This window comes from Lycium barbarum, chromosome 6, assembly GCF_019175385.1.
Source record: "Lycium barbarum isolate Lr01 chromosome 6, ASM1917538v2, whole genome shotgun sequence".
In the NCBI taxonomy this organism is placed as follows: domain Eukaryota; kingdom Viridiplantae; phylum Streptophyta; class Magnoliopsida; order Solanales; family Solanaceae; genus Lycium; species Lycium barbarum.
In genome coordinates, this window is record NC_083342.1 from 113947496 (window position 1) to 113968232 (window position 20737).

At 34.2% G+C, this 20737-nt stretch overlaps 4 protein-coding genes across 7 annotated transcripts; 3 read left to right on the plus strand and 1 right to left on the minus strand.

Annotated features, from left to right (window-relative positions):
• The first annotated feature begins 57 nt into the window (after positions 1-57).
• On the plus strand, positions 58-4225 carry LOC132600006 (DEK domain-containing chromatin-associated protein 2-like). Of its 3 annotated transcripts, XM_060313144.1 has the most exons (6): positions 58-389; positions 1329-1523; positions 1621-2006; positions 2881-2911; positions 3009-3158; positions 3553-4225. In XM_060313144.1, exons 3-6 carry the CDS (start codon positions 1944-1946, stop codon positions 3771-3773), a joined length of 465 nt encoding a protein of 154 aa, XP_060169127.1. In that variant the 5' UTR covers positions 58-389; positions 1329-1523; positions 1621-1943; the 3' UTR covers positions 3774-4225. The 3 variants fall into 3 exon arrangements, with proteins under 3 accessions (XP_060169127.1, XP_060169128.1, XP_060169126.1); XM_060313145.1 differs by lacking the exons at positions 58-389; positions 1329-1523; positions 1621-2006 and adding an exon at positions 2020-2784 and having other exon boundaries at positions 2881-3158; XM_060313143.1 differs by lacking the exons at positions 58-389; positions 1329-1523; positions 1621-2006 and having other exon boundaries at positions 2791-3158.
• A 1310-nt stretch (positions 4226-5535) lies between these two features.
• LOC132600007 (putative B3 domain-containing protein REM15) lies at positions 5536-10159 on the minus strand. 2 transcript variants are annotated; one of them, XM_060313147.1, is made up of 5 exons: positions 9924-10159; positions 7929-8083; positions 7452-7824; positions 6151-6287; positions 5536-6061 (listed from the first exon to the last, which is right to left on the minus strand). In XM_060313147.1, the coding sequence occupies exons 2-5, from the start codon at positions 7998-8000 to the stop codon at positions 5798-5800; spliced, it is 846 nt and encodes a 281-aa protein (XP_060169130.1). In that variant the 5' UTR covers positions 8001-8083; positions 9924-10159; the 3' UTR covers positions 5536-5797. The 2 variants fall into 2 exon arrangements, with proteins under 2 accessions (XP_060169130.1, XP_060169129.1); XM_060313146.1 differs by having other exon boundaries at positions 7929-8088.
• Positions 10160-13350: 3191 nt separating this feature from the next.
• LOC132644419 (uncharacterized) lies at positions 13351-15739 on the plus strand. Its single transcript, XM_060361014.1, has 5 exons — positions 13351-13431; positions 13756-14239; positions 14476-14814; positions 15104-15367; positions 15467-15739. The coding sequence occupies exons 1-5, from the start codon at positions 13351-13353 to the stop codon at positions 15718-15720; spliced, it is 1422 nt and encodes a 473-aa protein (XP_060216997.1). The 3' UTR covers positions 15721-15739.
• Positions 15740-15744: 5 nt separating this feature from the next.
• Positions 15745-17601, plus strand: LOC132644420 (B3 domain-containing protein Os01g0723500-like). The gene is made up of 5 exons (XM_060361015.1): positions 15745-15754; positions 15807-16154; positions 16251-16430; positions 16537-17229; positions 17365-17601. The coding sequence occupies exons 1-5, from the start codon at positions 15745-15747 to the stop codon at positions 17409-17411; spliced, it is 1278 nt and encodes a 425-aa protein (XP_060216998.1). The 3' UTR covers positions 17412-17601.
• The last annotated feature ends 3136 nt before the right edge of the window (positions 17602-20737 follow it).

A 20737-nucleotide genomic window follows, 5' to 3' on the forward strand; every position in this document is an offset into this window, starting at 1 on the left:
TTCGAAGTAAAACTTTGCATTATCAAATGGCGGATAAGAAGTAAGAAGCTTAAAAAAGAGAAAAGGAACACACGACAGAAAAGTCAATATAGTTAGAGGTGATAGATCGCAGAACAGTTAGTGTTCCCCTGTCATGAGTGGTCATCCTACAGATTACAAAGGCAACATTGGTAAAGAAAATATTCATAGCCTTGTGCTCTCGATATAAAGCAAAAGTCTAAGGGCTACGTGACTTAATCTTTGTCATTTTGATCAAGAATTGTCCTATCTTCTCTCTCTTTCATCTTTTTCCCCGGTGTATATATTTCCTTAACTTACTATACTTTCTTCTTTCGTTTGGTTTTTCCTGAAGGTTCTACTCTTCTTTCCATGGTCTTGAGCTTTTACAGGTGAGTTCCATGCAATGCTGTCTTTAATTTCTGTCATATTGTTTCTGTTTCTTTACATTTTTGTTTCTTGTCCTTGCGTTGTAGCTTGCTTCAGTACGCATCTTTCATTGTAAAATTTTATAGCAGCGTATGATTTAATTTCATGGGCGTTGTAGCGTGGAAACATATGTATGTGTATTTGCAACAGTTACGATGAATCGTCTGGTTATTATTGGCTTCTTAGCTTCTGAATCATCTTAGATATACAAAAAGAATAGCTGGCTACGACAAAAGCTTCATCAGTAAAGAGAGAGGTCTGGACATAAATTTTTTTTCAAAAAATTGAAAACATTGTTTGTTCATGGAATTTGACCTGTTTTTGAAATATTTTGAAGAGAAATTTCAAGTTCCAAAAATTAGTTTGGGCCAGTTTTTGGGTGAAAGACTTTTCTTCCACTTACAAAACTTCAACTTTCTTTCAAGTCACATGCATGTCCAAACACAAATTCACAACTTCAGCAACTCTTTTTTTCAAGTTTCAACCAAATCTATGTCCAAACGCTAGCTAAAATTACTACCCCTGGCACAGTCCGGGAATTCTTCTTTTGGTTTTGACGGTGTAAAATGTAATTATTGAAGATACTCGAGCTTCTATACCACTCTAGTTTTCCATAGTTTTTGTAGAGTATTTCTTAATTTCTTTGAGACAGTAGCCTGAGTTGGACTAACTGTGGTGTACTAAGCTAATTTGGTGATTAGTAGAATTCTATCAAGACAATGTTTGAATCCCTTCGGGCTTTGGCCACTAAATAGGATCTCTCTTTTGTTAAGGGGATTCAACTAATTATATAACCAAAAAATTTCCTTTTTGTACTATTTGAATACAAAGATTTTTCCCACAAAGGGCATTCTCTTGCCAATATTTGTATGACTAATCAGTTCTTCTTTTGTGCTTTGCAGTAGTTGGTGAAAAAGTAATGATGCAAATTTAAGAATTTTGGGAGTGGCATTCTCTTGGCGATCTTGAGTAACAAGCCTTTTAGTTTCTTCCCCCTGTTTCTGATTGTCATTTCTATTCTCAACATGCTCCTGGATACCAACAAGCACCCATCATTCTATAAGCTTTTATCGGAAGAGGGTTTTATGGATAAAATAGTAAGTTTTTTAGTTTCTCGTTATTCTTCTTCACTTTTGCCTTTTGGTTTTGAAGTTTAAATTTAGTTTTTCTAAACTTAAGACTTCGTTTTGTTAGAAAATTCCGCCCTCTTTAATTTTACCAGAGAGCACAAGAAGATGTTGGCGAAGATTTGCAAAATGAAAACAGATGAAGGGATGTCTTGGACAGTAAAGATAGTAAAGGAGGGGTCTAATTACTTCATCTGTGAAGGAGACTGGCCACAGTTTGTCACGTATAACAAACTGGAGCTTGGTGATCTCTTATAGCCTGTTTGGCCAAGCTTCTAAAATCAACTTATTTTAAAAAGTACTTTTTTTAAAAGTACTTTTCAAAAAAGCACTTTTAGCGAAAGTTTTTGAGGAACTCAGCTCAGAAGAAGAAGACATCCAACCATCAAGATGCTAAGGAAGAAAGGATTGACCCAGCCTGTGATGGGGAAAGTCCATGCTATTTGCAATCAGGTAACATCATCTCTTTATACAGTTGGTAAATTTGACTGTCTTAAGTTATTATCTATAGATGCATGAGAATCGTGACATACTACAATGTAAATAGTCTTTACGAGATAATTACAGCACTGGTGTTGAACTTTTCTGCCCATTTAACTAACTCGCAAAAATAGACTTTTAAGTTTAATGATAAAGAATTGGACCATGCAACACATCCATTTCCGTCTCCAAAAGACTGAACTGGCGGTACCTTTGAGATTTGCCTTGTTTCATGTTTTGACATAAGCAAAATTATCTCTGTTGAACCAGAAAGTCTGTGAGATCGTTTGTTCACGGCATCACGGTTGAATTGCATATCACCTCATTCATTGATATTCTGGGTGCAAGACTACTCGAAAAGAAAACTGATTTCCCCGAGATATCTGACAGTCCCATTAGAAAGTGTGAAATGATCGATAAAGAAGATCGAAGGTTGAAAGATGATTGTCTAAATATTTAGGATATCTAGCTATTATGATCATTCCTAGACTTAGCTCTACCAAGGCACTAATAAGAGTTGTTTTCCCACTACCTCTCCTGACAACTCAATATCCACCTCCAAATATGCAGCTAATATTTAGGATTCCAGGGATGAATGTACGAGTTAATTCTCATAGAACAACACTGAATCCTTATTAATCTCATTCTTTGTACTGATCAAAATTTTACTGGAATATGAAAAGGGAGAAGTAGAAAGGCAGGGCCCAGCAAAGAAGAAATTCATGCTGCAGTAGTAAATATTCTGAAAGAGGTGGATTTTAACTCTCTAAGCAATATCTTGCTGTTGCATTAAATATATATGAACTTTTCTCACTAATCAGGGGTTTATGCACTTTCCAAAATGCAGAAAACTTTATCTGATATCATCTGGGAATCAGGTAAGCATAGCTTATGAAACTCTCAAAATGCTTGATAGTCAAAAAGTTAATGGTATTGCTTTCTTGTTTGGTGACTCTGTAGCTGGAGATATTTCAGGTAGCTATTTTAGTGTGGATTTGATGCATAGGAAAGCAGAGGTGAATGCTACAGTCATTGGTGTAATGAGGGACATGATTGATCAGGAAGAAAGCGTTGATCCATCCAGTGGCTCCAGATATGGAGAAAACCCACGCTACGCAGAGTCAGGTAACTTCAATCCACTTTAAACATTTTGTATATTTTAATTTTTTCAGTTTATCTATTGATGGCAATGACAGACCTCAATGAAAACAAATGAAGCATGCTGACAAATTGGGATTAAGTCCTAATACGTTTTTTAAAGTAAAAGATTTCATTAATAATTAAGTCCTAACACTTTGTATTAAGTTTGCATCTGTAATAGCCTCTGGATTGGTTTAGTTAGAGACTTGTATGTATATCATCATGATTCATGACTGTGTAAGTATGAGATCCACTTTGAGTCCCTTCTCATTACTTTCCTTTCAGTCAATGTACACTCACCATAACAAAGCTAGGACATATCTCTTTCTTTTATTTCGCTCGTTCATTTTCTCAACACCTAAAGGTTTCATCATGAAAGGAGGAGATAAATCTGATTCCAAAGTTGATAACATGCTCGGCGTGGAGAAGACAGCTCCAGGTCTAAAAGATCGTGTCAAGAATTCTGACAAACCTAAGAGGCCGGCAATTGTCAAGAGAGGACGGAAGCAACCAAAGGACCCTAAGCCCATAAGTGCTTACCTTGGTTTCTATGAGGAGTTTAGGAAGCAGTACATGAAGGAGCATCCTAACAACAAATAAGGTCTCGCTGTTGGCATAGCTGCTGGAGAAAAGTGGAGACAGTTCTCAGATGCTGAGAAAGCTCCTTGCATAGACGAGGCTGGAAAAAGGATGGTCGGGTGTGTAAAGATCATACATGCTTATAACAAGCGAATGGCTGCTGAATTTGCCTAGGATCTGACAGGTCATTGTCCGGGGTTGATGAAGAAGTTCTTACTGGATTTTGGAAATAGGTGAGGAAGCTCGTGTAATGCTTGCAACTTTTTGTTTCTACTTTTGGGGGTTAAAGATGAACTCAGAGCAGCTACTTTTCCAGCTCAGTAGTTTTATGTTCTTTTTATTTGAATGCTGCTTAATGATAATTCAGCAAGGCATTTGTCCTTCTAACTAGTTATATTTGGATTACCATCGAATCAGTCTCCTATTAATTGTCTAATTTGTTGGTTATACTATCGTTGCTCTCTGTCGGAGCTGGTCTAGCTTCCTGTTTTCCTGTTCCATATGCAGGTGGTGGAACCGGAACAACAAGTGGAATTAAATCCTTAGTTTGCCTTAGGAAATGAGTTAGTTGGCATTGTGATGAATTGCATCCTAATATAGAAGAATGATATAAAGGGTACAAATGACCAATTCAACTATTTATTGATTGGGACATGGTTGTGTGGTTGATTGAATTATATAGATGCATAAGAGTGTCCTGGTAAATATCGAACTTGAGAGAGAGACGCTCTTGATCTGAGAAGAGTTTGTTAAAGTGTTGCATGAAACTTATGGTCCTGCAGAGTTCCACATCTCTGACAAACATTTGGCCACAAATCGCGAAGGGTTCATCTAAAGTCGCAAATTGGCCAGATCACTGTCTCTTAGGCGTGTTCTTGAGTGGATTAAAAGGACTTAAATCTGATGTTTGGATTCACAAGCCAAAAACAGCTTACACTGATACAGTTTAGTTCTTGAACTTGAAAATAAATTAGGGTATAAGTCATACTCAACATTAAAAATGAACAAAGCTACACTACTTCATCTGTAAATCAAAATTCTCGAAGTAGCGCTTCCACCTAGCCACGAGCCAACCTTTGGAAACGGGAACATGGGAAACTGAGAGGAAGACTCTTATGGCCACGGACTCTGTTTTCTTTGCCATGAGAAATTTGTACCTGATCACAAATGCAAAACTATGGGTTTATCTCTATTGGAGATTACAAACGGTGGGCAACTAGATGATGTTAGCACCGAGTGTGGCATCCCTGTAATTCTTTCCATTCCATTTTGGGACACTCAGTTGGCTCTAGAATGAAGTTTCAGGGCAAAATCAACCTGTGACAGGTATTAACACATGTGGATAGCTGGTCTAAACACAATTTTGGGTCTAAATCCATCATTGATGAGCATGAAATTTCAGTACTATAAATTATTCCAGCATTCAGGGTGCAAATTGGGAATGGAGATAGCATGCACTGCAATAAAGTTTGCTAGAATCTTCAAGTTCAATTGCCGGGCTTAACCATTAAACAGGATTACAACCCTTCGGGGCTATTGTGCTGTTGTGCTTTGGTTCCTGCAACAGTTCTTGCTACCAGAAAAAAGTTACCAAGCTTTGAGCATATTGATCTTGCATCTTTCAAGTAAAAAATAATTTTCCTTATGAGGTTTCTTCAAAACAAGTTTGATTCGTGTTGATTTATCTTGTATGGGTAGCTTTCTATTGTAGATGAATTTTCCATACTTTCAAGATCAAAGACTAAATAAAAAGTTGCGGTAATTCTTTCAAGACCAGACACAAAATCAAAACGTGATATTCAACATAATTGACACGCAAGATACCAAAGGTCCAAAGATGATCATATCATACAACAATTCGACCAACATTGCCCCGGGCTAGCAGTTACTCCACAAATAGCCAAAAGATTGCGATGTTCTTTTTACATACACCAAAACGAGACCAAAAGAAACCAAGTATAATACATGTACATATTGCAAAAAGAGCGCTTCACCTTTAGGCAGACCTTGTGCAGCATTCTGTGTTACTCAGACCAGTAACAAAGCTATCGCAATGAATGGGGTTTGGGAATTTTTTGAACTAGTAACACTTTTCTACCATCATTTCCCCGAATCAACTTGAAGATGTAAGTTTCACCATAGGATATATTGTTATCTTTTCGAAATGCAGCCCATCCTCTTCTTATGCGAACACCACCGCCATGATCATGTACTATATCCACCCGCCACTCCTTCCCCTTTTCATTAACCAGTGTCATTCTCTTCATGTTAAATATACTAGTCCATCTCGCGAAGCTAATTGGTATAGCCTGAACATATTGATCAAATAGCGAACACATAAAAATCAACATAACGGGGAATTTAATCAAAGAAAAAAAACAGGATTAGTCAACCTTACCATATAAGTTGAGTGTGATTTTTTTATAACGACTTTGTAGTATGGATCTTTATTGCTCAAATTCACCACATTGAATCTGATCTTCTTTGGACCATTTTCTTCACTTTCACTCTCGGCTTCCTCGTTCTTTACAACACCTGTCTTTCTCTCATAATGTTCAGTACTGATCAGGGCATCTAATTTAGATAACTAACAATGTAAAGAATTTTACACTATAAGTTAATTTTAATCTGGTGTATAATTAATGTACGTAACACACTCTGCTTTCAGATTACTAATCTCATATTATATATTATGAATGATTACCTGAAAATATTTTCTCAGTAATGTAATAGTGAAAAATTCCTTTGATACTTTCAGGGTATAAGTAGTTAAAAACTTCAACTCATACTAAATGGAGTAAACTCACTTTTAAAGGCAAAATTAAGGATCTCACGCTTACATGTTATACCCTCGTGTAAATTCAGTGGCGGCGGTAGGATTTTCATGACCTATATGTAAAATCATTTGTTTTCATTGTGTTTATTTATTTTAGAGATAATGGTCAAAGACATAACAAAACTATCACTTTTTCATGAGGGTCACACCCCAATTATCAGTTATTCCTTTTTCGTACCGAACTATCACCATCTATGTACGAAAGCACATCTTGAAACTGGCTAGGCCAACTATCAGTTGTTCCTTTTTCCTGCCTGAACTATTACTAGCTATTCAACTAGGTGTGTTTTAGTACATAAATGGTGAAAGTTCAGGTAGGAAAGGAAATAGATGGTGATAGTACAAGTCGGAAAATGGAACAACAAATAGTTGGAGTGTAAAACTCGCTATTCAACTAGGTGTGTTTTAATACATAAATGGTGAAAGTTCAGGTAGGAAAGGAAATAGATGGTGACAGTATAAGTCGGAAAATGGAACAACAAATAGTTGGGGTGTAAAACTCGCGAAAATTTGATAGTTCAGGTGTGTTTTGACAATAAACTCTATACTCGTATTATATTAATTCTGCATGCTGTACTCATGCATCTATAGATGATTAATTGAAAACAATGAAATAACCCAAATTGCATAAAAAGATAAACAAAAACAACATACCCAGTGTAATTCCACAAGTGGAGTTTGGGGAAGGTGGATGTATTATACACAAACCTTATCTCTATCTTTGCGGGGCAGAGAGGTTGTTTATAGACCCTCGGCTCAAAAGAAATGTAACCGATGCAGGGATGTAGGAAAGAAAAGAGACAACAAAATAGCAAATGTACAGAACAATGTAGTAACCAATATCATAAAAAGATAAACATCACCTGGGAATTCTTTTGGCTCTGTTTTAATTCTTTTAGATCTTCTTGAAGGTCCAATTCCATTGTCTTGTTGCTCTTCTGAAGAACTGCTGAGTTCCTCTAATATTTGCCCCCTACAATCATTTATATGACTTTTTTGGGTGTAGACATGGACTTGGAACATTGACTTATCAATGAGAAAAAAGAGCAATATGTCCCCTAACACCAGTTTATGATGCATCACAAATTGTGGCCACTCTTTTCCACATAAGAAGAAATAGGACTTTTCCTTCACTATATTTGCTTCCCACAACATTCCTTCAGCTGCATTTGTTTTTAGTAAACATGTCTTGGCTAACATTTTCTTGTGTTCTTTGATGAATGCAGGTGGCATTAGCTTAAAAATCAAAATTGCAAGTTTAGCAAAACTCAGTTGGCAGAAGATTTAGACCTTAAGAACCAAAATGAAAAAACAAAAAGTATACAGAGAAATTAACTTACAATTTTATCCATAAAACCTTCTTTAAATAAAAGGTTACAGAATGAGGGATGCTTGTTGGGATCTACTTGCATTTTGAGAAATGAGAAGAAGAGGATCCAAGATGTTGATGGCTTACTGTTACTGTCATATACTTGTAAGTATATTTCTCTTACTCCTTTTCTTCATGAAACAAGTAATATGGTTAGAATATATATCAGTAGACAAGGTTCAATTTGCTTATGTACTGATTGAAATTGTTCAGAGATCGAAGCTTCAATGCTCATTTTGGTAATTTACCACCGTAGTTACTTAACTTTATTTTGTCTTCCAAAAGTCACTCAACTTTGGGTTAGAAGTTCGAACGGTGATTCAACTTGGATAATTGGTCATCATAGTCACTCAATTTTGATTTGTCTTTCAAAAGTCGCTCAACTTTGACTAGTTACCTTCAATGGTCATTTTGCCAGAAAATATAATTTCTGATACCTATTTAAAGCCCGTTTGGATTGGCTTAAAAGTTGCTGAAAATAGCTTATAAGTTGTTTTCAGTTTTTTTAGTGTTTAGCTGGTCAGCTTAAAGTCATTTTGTGCTTAAAATAAGCCCAAAAAAATAATTGGGCCAGTTTGGCTTAACTTATCTAAAGTAGCTTATAAGCTGAAAATAACTTATAAGTCAAAAAAAATAAGTTGGTCTACCCAATTTTTTTTTTTTTTTTTTACTTATAAGCTGTTTTCAGCTTATAAGTTGCTTTTTTTAAGCCCATCCAAACAGGCTCTTAATGACGTGGCAGCTATAAATTTTTAGTAAATTTTTTTTAAAAAAAAATTAAAATTAATATGTAAATTTATTTAGGATCCAATTCATTATAATTAGTGCATATAATACTAAGTATTATTCATCACTAATACATAAAATTAATGAACATATAAAATTTAGATTGAAAAAGTAACGTAAACACAATATTAAAAAAAAAACTACTCCCTCAATTCCATAATAAGTAGTGTTTTAGGCATTTTAATTTTTTCTAAAATAAGTGGTGCTTTAGGATTTCAAGAAGACTTTGAGCAGATTATATTCCTCTAAGATTACCCTTATTTAAATAGTCAAAATTCATTACTACCTTTTATTTTTTTAGAAAGTAGTAAATCTTGAATAGGAGTAAGTTAGTAAAAACACTCCTACATTTTTAGGAGTGAGCAATTTCTTAAGGGGTGTGCATGAGCTTAAAAAGCCACTTATTATGGAATGGAGGGAGTGTAACAGATAAGTAAACTAATTAATTAGAGCATATAATACTAAATTTTAGAATATTATTCATCATTAATACATAGTTTATGCATATAAATATATACTTATTCGAGATGTCTCAAGTAATATTGTAAGGCATAAATAATAAAAGATTTTATTCTAAGAATAAAAATTCCTTTTAAATTAAACAGCTGAGCCAATAAATCGAAAATAAACCCTAGCATCTAAAATATGCAACTGTAATTGTGCGGTTAAAACCAAATTTAACTCAGTTGCTTAATTTTATAGAATTTTAAATATATATTCTTAGAATAAATTCTTTTATTATTTATGGGTTACAAATTACTTGAGACATCTTGTATAAGTATATATTTATATGTTCATTATTTTTATGTATTCACGATGAATAATATTCTAAAATTTAGTGTTATATGCACTAATTATGATGAATTTGATCCTAAACATTTTTTTTGTAAAATTTTATAGTTGCCACGTCATTAAATAGGTACTAGAAATTATATTTACGGCTAAAATGAACATTTCAGCTAACTAGACAAAATTAAGTAACTTTTGAAATACAAAACAAAGTTGAGCAACTATGGTGACCAATTACCCAAAGTTGAGTGACCATACAAGCTTCTAACTTAAAATTGAGTGACTTTTGGAAGACAAATGAAAGTTGAGTGATTATAGTGATCAATTATTCAAAGTTGAGTGAATATTCAAACTTCTAACTCAAATTATTAGAAAATCGTCTTGTATTTACCTTTGTTATATCAAGAGTTAGAGCCCTGCAGTGAAATGAATGAACTCCACGTATTCAAGTTTTTTCGAGCAAAAAAGTATACATCTGCCCTCAACTCTTGACTGCAATATCCCTCAGACTAAAGGTTCGTTACTGGCTGAAGGCAAACACCAGACTTTTTCCTAGCGATGGAATAAGAACAAAACTAAAGGCTAATATATAGTGGGCAAATTTTCTCAATTTCGAGTAGTATAGAGTAAAATATGAAGCAAAGCTGAAAATGAATCAACTAAAATATATCTTTATTATATGCCCAAAAAAAAATAGAATAATGAGCGGATCCCATATTCAAGTCGATGTACGACTTGTAGCCTGTTTGGCTAAGCTTCTAAAAATAACTTATTTTAAAAAGTTTTTTTTTCAAAAGTATTTTTGGCTAAAAATAGTTTGTGTTTGGCCAATTAATTTTAAAAGTACTTTTGAGTAGTAATTAGTGTTTGACCAAGCTTTTAAAAAGTATTTTTATGTATATGTTTCTCAAAAGTACTTTTCAAAAGAGTATTTTTTTAAAAAGTACTTTTGGGCAAAAATTATTTTTTTAACTTTTAAAAAATTACTTCTGTTACTCTCCAAAAACACTTACTTTCTCTCAAAAACTTGACTAAACACCTCACTTTTTTAAAATAAACACTTATTAAAAAAATAAATACTTTTAAGAAAAAAATAAGCTTGACAATATTAGTCCAATTGTTCTCGCTCCATGGAAAATAGAAGTGTGATCATATATAAAACAGTGACAAGTTTCTTTGATTGGACGTCTGGGTTGGCAAGTTTGCGTGGTGGATTAATGAACATAATTAATGATGTTGCACATATATAGCAAAAGTCATAAGTTACCTAAAAAGCAGAACCAATTAAAGTGAGTTGATTGTTGTTTGATCTCAATTCTTGTTTGGCATTATTTGTATCTACATTCAAATTGTAATATATTCCAATAACAATAATTTAAATGAATTTGTTGGTGTTAACACCATAATTCTTTCCTAATTGCTTCTTATAATTTATGGTGTTTGATAATAAAAGAACATAATCTGGGAAAGATATAATTGAAGTATTTAACTTTTATACATCGATAATGTAAAATTCTCTCACACTTTTCAATCCCATTTGTTTATTGCATTTTCTTATTTTAAGATAAGAAATTTCAATTTTATTTTTTGAAAGTTTCCATACTATTTTTGGGTGACATGATAATATAAAAGTTTCTTTAAATTATCAATGTGTATATAAGCTAAAATGGATTGTTTGGTCGGAAAATAAGGTAAGTTGAGATTATAATACGGAAATTAAATAATAAGTACTAAGATTTGATACATATGCTCTTTAAATATATGTTTGATTTATTGGATTAAAAAGGAATATACCGAGGTATATATATAATAAACAATGTGTCTCGAGCTGGTTATATAAAAATTTTCTTTCCAATTTTAACATCGACTTCAAGAGGATTTTGGAGAAAGGCAGCTTTATCTTTTGTTGTTTTATCCTAGAATCAACTTATCCTAAAACTATTATCTACATTGAATGTGGTAAGACAAATAAAATGAGGAAAATGTAGTGTAAAAAAAACAAAATTTCACTGTTTATATAAATAATATGCTTAAAAATCTGTTTCCAATTAGCTACATATACAGCCCATGAGTGAGAGCACTAATGTGAAGTGTTTAAGCTTCAAATGAAGGGGGAGAATGTGTAATTCAATTTAGACTTATAGCGACAGATGACAGTATTTCAGCTAGGCACACTGCACTATTTCAGCTAGGCACACTGCACTATTTCAAAGATATAGTAATGATTCTTCTTGGTATTCATGCATTTTTATATTAAAGAAAAGTAATTTAGTACATCATCTAGTAAACATTAATGAATTTTTGAGGTGTGACACACTCTTTAAGAAAATTAATTAATTACTCTAATAAAAAGATCATTTGATAAATTATCCATTTGCTTTTTCCAAACTTTTCATAAAAGTAGAAATAGTCCATTTGAAAGACCAATTAGAGGGAAGGATAATTTTAGAAAAGAAAATACTCCTTCATTTTATATTAGCGGTCACATTTTCCTTTTACTCGCATTTTGAGAAATCATAAATAAAAAATTATTGTTTTACTAATTAACCTTTACACTTTTTAATCAATACTAATTGTTTTTGTATATATATATATATGTGTGTGTGTAAATCTTCTGGAATTTCTTTTCTCTTTATTTGAAAATCATCTTTGGCCATGAAAATTCCAAATACAACTTGAAGTTGTATTTGGAATTTAAAAAACACATAAAATCATGTTTTCATTTTTCTTTTTACTTTTTTCATTTTCGGTACATTCAAACAAACCAAATATTCTTTGTGAAAAACTATAGCTGACGCAACTCTATTTTCAACTCCAACTTCAAAAATTCAAAGTTAGTGATTTTTTTTTTTTGATTTTTTGGCCAAACGCCTACTTAGTGGGTTCATTTAAGATTACTCCACACTCGTGATACGAAGTGTCCGAAAAATCTGTTTTCGTAAAGCAAGGCGATAAATTATCCATAGGCCACCCTAGCTCAATGCATGAAACTTCAATCTACTCATAATAAAAACAGATTTTTCCTCTTACCTATCTAATTAAGTAAAGCAAAAGAGAATTAGTTATTTTTTTCAATATTATCATTATCATTAAGTAGTCATTTTTCAAATTCATTGAAATACGTGTAGTCTAATTAATATTTCTTAAAGAAAATATAAGTACATACTGTACAACTAAAACGGAGGAACTTTTTACACTAAAAAGTCAAGTACTATATAGGAATTAGCCTAATTTGTTAACTTGAAAAAATAAAATAAACAATATGCACGAAATACAAACTATCGAATAGTAGTACATTATACATATAAGTTGTATATACATGAAAATGAACGTTATAGTTAGACGGGTCGACTGCATGTTAGGAAATTAGAAAAGCCAAAAGCCACTTATAATGATTTATTTCCCATTGGACATCCACGTGAATGAATTTAAAGAGTGAAAATCTCATTGACTATTTCTTGTTTTAAGAAAAAATTGGAAAGGAGCAAAATGTATTGACAAATTTCCTTTAAATTTATGTCTTTAATTAATTGTCTTGAGGGGTGTGCCCACGCCTCAAAAATTCTTTCATTTTGAAATGAAGAGAATAGTTATTTATTTTACTTTTCACCTCAGCTTATATGCTTAATCATAAAAATATAGAATCTGAATAAATTTTTGCCATTAATCAATCTCATTAATGAGCATAATAATGTTTTTATTTACCTAACGCTCTTTCACCTTCTTAGTTTATTAACCATTGAAGAGACGATGAGTTAAACTACTATTGCTGCTGCAATATCATAAACCATTCTGATCAACTGGAATAGAGATCAAACATGGCAACTAACCATCTCACTGCTATTTCTCAACCCAAATTCTACAAGATAATACTTTCTCCACATGAATGCAGTCGTCTAGTAAGTACTACTTACTTTCATTTCTCCCTCTTCTTTTTACCCCTTTTATTTTGCTTCCTCAGCATTTGTGATAACGGGTTTGAATTTTTTATTACGTATGTGTGTGTTGGTTGGGGTTGAGGCATAGTAGTAGTAGTAGTAGTTGTATGTGTGTGTATGTGATACGTTGAACCGATGATAGTGGTGTATATGTGTGTGTGTGTGTGTTTGAGTGTGTAAATCTTAAAGATTTACTAAGATTATTATGTTCTGAACCAATATTTTCAAAGAACTATAAATCTTGAACTGATAAAAATAAATCTTGAATCCGCCTTTGAATTGCAGAGAATTCCACAAGATTTTGCCAGTAGATATTACAACAACATGCAAAGCCCCGCACGTCTTGAGGTTCCTAGTGGAGAAGTATGGAAGGTTGAAGTTGTTAAGTCTGAAGGCCAAAGTTGGCTAACAAAAGGATGGCAAGATTTCATTGACTGTTATTCAGTAAAATGTGGCCACTTTTTGATGTTCGGATACAATGGCCATTCCCATTTTAACGTCACCATATTTGATATGAGTGCATCAGAAATTGAATATCCTTGCGGTGCTCCCCATGGTACACACATTCCTGAGTCAGATGATTCTGTAGAGATCCTAGAGGGTATCCCAAGAAGCCATAAAGCGAAAACGAAAAGTTCAGATATGGTTGAAAATTCTGTTGAAAACGTAGGCCATTGTTTATTAGGAAAGGCCAACAAAAGAAAACGTGTTTCAGTTGATATGTTAAAAGAGGGAGTAGCTTCACCTTCGTCCACGAAAAAGAGCCAAAGTGAGTGATCTATCTGTGGTACTGGCTATGAACTGAACTGAGAATATTAGTCGTCTTGTCTTGTTAAATGATACTAGTTTCGTAAGAGTGTAAATTCTATGCAGAGACTCTTTATTAGGTAAGTTTAAGCAAATCTGCATTAACTTGGTAAAAATAGTAACTAACCTACTATTAGTTTTAAACTAAACTAAAGTGATATTGTAATAAATCTATGATAAGCATTAATTATATTACAGGTCATTCCCATTTTAATGTCACCTTCTTTGATTTGAGTGCGTCAGAAATTGGCTATCCACGCCGCTCTGCTCATGATACACGCACCACCGAGTCCGATGATTCTTTAGTAATCTTAGAGGGTATCCCAAGAAGCCACAGAGGGAAAGAGAAAATTCCGGTTGCGGTTGAGGATTCTGTCGAGGTCATAGCCCATTGTTCATCAGGAGGGTCCAGCAAAAGAAAAGGACGAGAAGGAGATGAAGAGAACGATGTTTCTGTTGATATGCACTTCAAAAGAATGGAGGTTGAGGAGTTGCCAGGGGATGTAGCTTCACCTTCTTTCTCAAGAAAGGGCCAAAGTAAGTATTTTATCTGCTCTTATTTGCTATGAGCTGAAGTTAGAATCAGTCATCTTATTACATGATAACTTACTAAGAGTTTACGTTCTATGTAAGCAAATATTGTTTGGTAATTGTAAGCAAACCTTTATGATGAGCATTAAATAGTAGTCACTTGGTAAAATTGGTAACTAACCTACTATTTCACGTTAAATAAAATTAAAGTGATATAAAATAAATTTTATGATAAGCATTAACCATATTATAGGTCATTCCCATTTAACGTCACTAATTTAATTTGAATCAACAGAAATTGGATATCCTCACAGTGCTGGCCATGGTACACGCACCAGTGAGTCGGATGATTCGATTGAGATTCTAGAGGGAATGACAAGAAGCTACAAAGTGAAAGCAAAAGTTTCAGATATGGTTGAGCATTCTGTTAAAAACATAGGCCATGCTTCGTTAGGACATGCCAGCAAAAGAAAAAGACAAGAGGATGAAGCTTCACATTCTTTCACCAAAAAGGGCCAAAGTAAGAATATGATAACTGACATACTATCACGATTCACAGGTTAAACTACAATGATATTATAGCAATCTTTACATTGTGTGTGTATATGACTAAAATTCATTTATTATTAACACAATGATTTTGAATTTCTCTTTGAAGAAAGCGGAGAACTTTGTAGGATGCACAAGCAACAATCCAAGATTTTTAATGATAAGAACAATACAGTAATGGACAAGGAAAGGAGTATAGCTTATCAAAGAGCAAAAGCTTTTAAATCTAAGAATCCGTTGATTAGAATTTTTATGCGGCCTTCATATGTCTTCCCTCGAACTCATCTGGTAAGCTACAAGATATATATTTTATGGAATTTCCAATGCTCTACTCTTTCTTCATCCCATCCTGCAAAACGTTAAAACTGATTTACTGAGCCATCTCCTATGGCAGTCTGTACCGTCGACATTTGCTAGGAAGTATTTCCTTGAGAATTCGGGAGATTTAGTGCTTCATGTTCCTGGCAGGGGAATTTGGTCTGTCAAATGTACTCTTGGATCATTTAATGCTAAAATCCATTCTGGTTGGAGAGAATTCGCGGCGGACAATGAGTTAAAAATTGGTGATGTTTGTATCTTTGAAGTGATCAAGGGCACTCCACTCTTGATTGATGTCACCATATTTCCAGCAGCTGGGTGCACACCAATGCAAAAGATAGCTGGAGAAGTGCCAGGGGTTTCTGCTAGTAAAAACAAGATTATCGGAACAGATAATTCTGTTCAACCCAAAGTAGTTCAGACCAAAAAATTAAAGAAGCTGAGAGGAGTTTCATATGGTTCCAATTCAAAAATTAAAGGTGATTAAGACAAATTCATAAACATAATTTTTTAGCGTCTAGTTTACTATTTAACTTGTCGTTTTCACTAAGGTTATATTGGCCTGAATTTTTCAGAAGAACATGGTGAAGGCACTGGGATTGAGCATTCTGTTGAGAGGCTGGGTAATTGTCAGGGTAGCAAAAGAAAAAGACTCGAAGGGGAGGCAGAGACTGATGTTTCAATTGATAGAACTATCAAGGTGGAAAAGTTGCAACAAGATGTAGCTTTGTCTTCTTTCACAAGAATGACCACAAGTAAGAAATTTGCTTACTGGCTTTGATATGAACAGAATTGAGAGCCTGTCATCTATTTACTTCACAATTAAGTTGTAATACATTGATTTTGAATTTCTATTTGAAGAAAGAGGAGAAAGTTGCAGGATGCACAAGCAACAGGACAAGATTGTTAATGACAAGAACAAGATAGTAATGGACAAAGAAAGGAGTATAGCATATCAAAGAGCAAACGCTTTTAAATCTAAGAATCCATTCATTATATGTTTAATGCAACCATCGTACATCTCCAGGTCCTACAATTTGGTAGGCAATAAACTTGATAGACTTTCCAACAATCTAATCCTTATTCAATCCATGCCCTTATACTCAATCTACTATGTTCATCTGTTTTGGCAGAGCATACGGTTCACATTTGCTAGGAAATATTTGCGGGAGAACTACAACAATTTAGTGCTTCGTGTTCCAGGCAGGGGATCTTGGTCTGTCAAATGCCATCTGAGAACATATAGAGCTGAAATTCTCGATGGTTGGAAGGCATTCGTGCTGGAAAATAAGTTAAAATTAGGTGATGTTTGTGTACTTGAAGTGATTAGGGGCACTCCGCTTTTTATAGATGTCACTATATTTCGTGAAGCTGGGAGCATGCCAAGTCAAAAGATAGATGGGGAAGTGCCAGAGGTTTCTGCTAGTAAGAACAAGATTATCAAAACCGAAAATTCAGTTCAATGTTCTCAACCAGAAATAGTTCACAGCAAGAAACTGAATCTTGAAAAGCAAAAGAAAGCAGATTCATATGATTTCACTTCAAAAATCATAGGTAATCATTGAATGGCTTACTCTAAAGTTTGTATGTATACTGAAAGTTCATACCTTTAATTTGTAGAATTCATTATAGATTTTTTTTTTTTTGTTGATCGTTTTAATGTGGTCATGTTGGCTTGCATTTCTGCAGAAGAATACGGTGAAGGCTCTGGAAGTGTGCGCAATAACCTACGCTGAGTTCCGGTTAGAAGGAGTTTGTGCTAGACAATAACCTAAAGTAGGCGAGGTTTGTGTCTTTGAGTGGCGTTAGTAGATCCAAACTCTTGTTCAATGTCATTATCTTTCATGCTGCTAAAGGGTGTGTAAAGACGGTTTCACTTGTTTAGTACCATCAAACTCAATGTTTTGAAAGGGAAGAAATTAACAATGTTTATGTGGTTTCTTACTTATGGTCTCTCTGATTTTGTAATCCTTGAGTTCTTGTGAAGAGTTGAGCATGTTCATTAACCAACTTTGACATAATTATGAGTTAAGACACCTTATCACGTTCCTTCTTCTACTCTTTTTGAATAATCATTACAACGCTTGTTCTAGTAAGAAAATCAAGGCATCAAGATATACGTACCATTGACCAGTATGAAGTGGTGGAGCCAGTAGCTCTGACCAGACGATTCAAAATAATGTAAAAGTTTCACGTCTAACACTTTTGAACCACTTTTTCTGCTACATTGGATCATTTTTTTATTTCAAGAAGATTCAAAAATTTATATAACAAACAAAAAAAAGATTTCACGTGCTTGACTTAAGTGACGGTGAGAAACTTGAATCGCTGTAAGCTATTATAGAGAATACTTTTATTTTCTTAATTAAAATAAGAAAATAAACATGTTGGATGAATTGTTTTATTTTATTTTCTATCTAACTTTCGTAAATTATTTCATATTTATTCTTATCATTAACAGAGCTCTCATTTCACGCGTTCATTTTACGAAAAAAAGGATTCAAATTTACTTATCGAGTTGATTAATATAATTTACAATATGTAATTATCATCATGTTAGAGCTGTTACTGATAAAGCAAAAATGAAACTTTTTTGTCTAACACTCAAAAAATATTAGACCAAACATTTGGCCATGATAATTTTTCACTTTTTTCGTTATATTTTTTCATTTTATTTGAAAATCAATGTTTGATCATGAAAATTTTAAATACAATTTGAAGTTGTATTTGGAATTTGAAAAATATTTAAAACTTTGCTTTCACTTTTTTCCACTTTCAGATTCAAGTACATTCAAATAACTAAATATTCTTTAAAAAAACTATAACCAAGCGGAACTTATCTGTCACGACCCAGCCCCGTGGGCCGCGACTGGTGCCCTACTTGGACACCCAGACAGACAAACATATCAAATCGTAACACACTTATCCAAATCAAATCACAAACAGATAGCATATACGACCATAATTACTATATGCCGTCTCAAACTATATCAAACTGTTCAAACACATCTCAACGCAACCGTATGCAGATATATATGTACGCCGACAAGGCTTTATTTCAGATTTAGGTAATTTCCAGAAAAATTTCGGCAGAGTTTCCTTTGTTTTACAGACTATCCAATATACCCTGCACGCAGAAAATACCAACAAAAGCCACACAGGGCTAACCAAGCAATATATAAACATATGCGGACCGGCCGCCTCGGCGTATAGGATCGCCCAAACAACATATGCGGACCGGCCGCCTCGGCGTATGGGATCGCCCAAACGACATGTACATACATCCATACAGAAAGACCCTAACCCACAAACATGTCCACAGACCTCTAAACAGACCGACAGAATCATATGACGGGACAGGGCCCCGCCGTACCCCTGAACAAATACATATATACATAGCGAACAAATGTATACCAAAATGTGTGCTCTGAAATGAGAAGAGCACTCCAAACAGCAGAAGAGGATGTCCTAAATGGGTAGATCACTAAACTGTGCGTTTGTACCTGCGGGCATGAAACGCAGCCCCCCCCCCCCCCCCCCGAAGAAAGGGGGGTCAGTACGAAATATGTACTGAGTATGCAAAGCAGAATATACAGAAAACAAACCTGAGACATAAACGAAGCAGAAGTGCCGAACATAAGTACAAATCCAATCATATCAAAATGTTTAGTTTCAAACATGTAAGTCATGCATAGGGTACAGAAGAATATGGTCGCCCTCCCGTCGATGGCGCCATAACACAGCATAACACCAGAAAGTTTCAAATCTCCGTATCCCCGTCACATATCACATCACAACATAACGCCATACACAGCATAACACCAAATATATGTGGAACCCGACCCTCATTAGCGAGTAGCTCGGAGAACCATAACACAACATAACTTCGGAGTATATCAAAGTGCGCACGATAACAGAACCGGCCCGGGAACCGGCGAAAGATATAACAGAACGCACGAGTAGAGTCGTGAGTAGTCATATGCATAAAATCATTATCATAAATTCAAACATAAGTAAAAATGATCATATTTGAAAATCGAAATAATAGTCTTAACAAATTCTTTCAAAAGTTTCCAAATTTCATAAAGGAAAGTCGCGGGACCCACGGGTGGGTATTTACCCGAGTCGGGCCCGCCTATAGAAAACATACATATCATATGTCATATAGACTTCTACAAAAATATTTGAGTAATCCGAGCATATTTGTGAAAGGTATGGCATTCCAAAAATTACGAACTTCTTTAAAGTGAACCCTTTTTATGCAAAATTCGGAAAACGATTATTTCAAAGACATAAGGGTTCATATTTCATCAAATCATACATAAGAGTGCCAAAGAACATATACGAATCAAAACATGCTCGGATTTCGGATTTGGAATTTCCTTAAGGCTCTAATTTAGCCTATGTAAAACTAAGACATGCCAAAAAGAAAGGAGGTTACTTTACATACCTCGTACGCACTCCAAGCTAGCCGATCTAAAGTTAATCCCAATCTACGCCTCGGGCTCCTCAAGGTCTACAAATATGCCAACGAATATCCAATATTAACCATAGGCACTTAAGCAATTATTCATTCCAAACTAACTCTAAATCCTATGGAAAATTCGGCAGCATTTCCCCTGTAAATAGGCCATCCCGAGAATTTAACTCGCTCAAAATCAACAACAACAACCACAATAACCAACCTAGCAACTCCAATAACCAATCCGAAAGACAATATTACATTAATACTCTCTTTTTCATCATTCGACAACTTTCCAAATATTCAATTAATGGCTTACCTTCAAGCCAACATCAACGCCTATACATTCAAATACTAACCCAAACCCATACTAACAACATTCAAGAACATTCTAAACAATTCACATAATATTTCCAACGATCCAACAATTTCTCCAAATTGGGCCGAAAACAGCCCCAAAACCGAGAGCAGCCCCTTTACCACATTCCTCATTTTCAAGTCATGATTTGTATCAACAATCTACACTATAACGATATAATTCTCATAAATATAAAGATTGCATTAATTTCACAAAATTCTCCAAATCAGTCCGCAATATTC

Coding starts and splice junctions, on each gene's coding strand:
- LOC132644420 (XM_060361015.1), top strand. Junction 16,431..16,536: donor TTTCACAAGAATGACCACAA/GTAAGAAATTTG, acceptor TTCTATTTGAAG/AAAGAGGAGAAAGTTGCAGG. Junction 17,230..17,364: donor TTTCACTTCAAAAATCATAG/GTAATCATTGAA, acceptor GCATTTCTGCAG/AAGAATACGGTGAAGGCTCT.
- LOC132600007 (XM_060313147.1), bottom strand. CDS start 8,000: ATGCAAGTAGATCCCAACAAGCATCCCTCATTCTGTAACCTTTTATTT. Junction 7,825..7,928: donor AAGGTTTTATGGATAAAATT/GTAAGTTAATTT, acceptor TTGATTTTTAAG/CTAATGCCACCTGCATTCAT. Junction 6,062..6,150: donor AATCACACTCAACTTATATG/GTAAGGTTGACT, acceptor CAATATGTTCAG/GCTATACCAATTAGCTTCGC.
- LOC132644419 (XM_060361014.1), top strand. CDS start 13,351: ATGGCAACTAACCATCTCACTGCTATTTCTCAACCCAAATTCTACAAG. Junction 13,432..13,755: donor CACATGAATGCAGTCGTCTA/GTAAGTACTACT, acceptor TTTGAATTGCAG/AGAATTCCACAAGATTTTGC. Junction 15,368..15,466: donor CATACTATCACGATTCACAG/GTTAAACTACAA, acceptor TTCTCTTTGAAG/AAAGCGGAGAACTTTGTAGG.
- LOC132600006 (XM_060313143.1), top strand. CDS start 2,861: ATGCACTTTCCAAAATGCAGAAAACTTTATCTGATATCATCTGGGAAT. Junction 3,159..3,552: donor CCCACGCTACGCAGAGTCAG/GTAACTTCAATC, acceptor TCATCATGAAAG/GAGGAGATAAATCTGATTCC.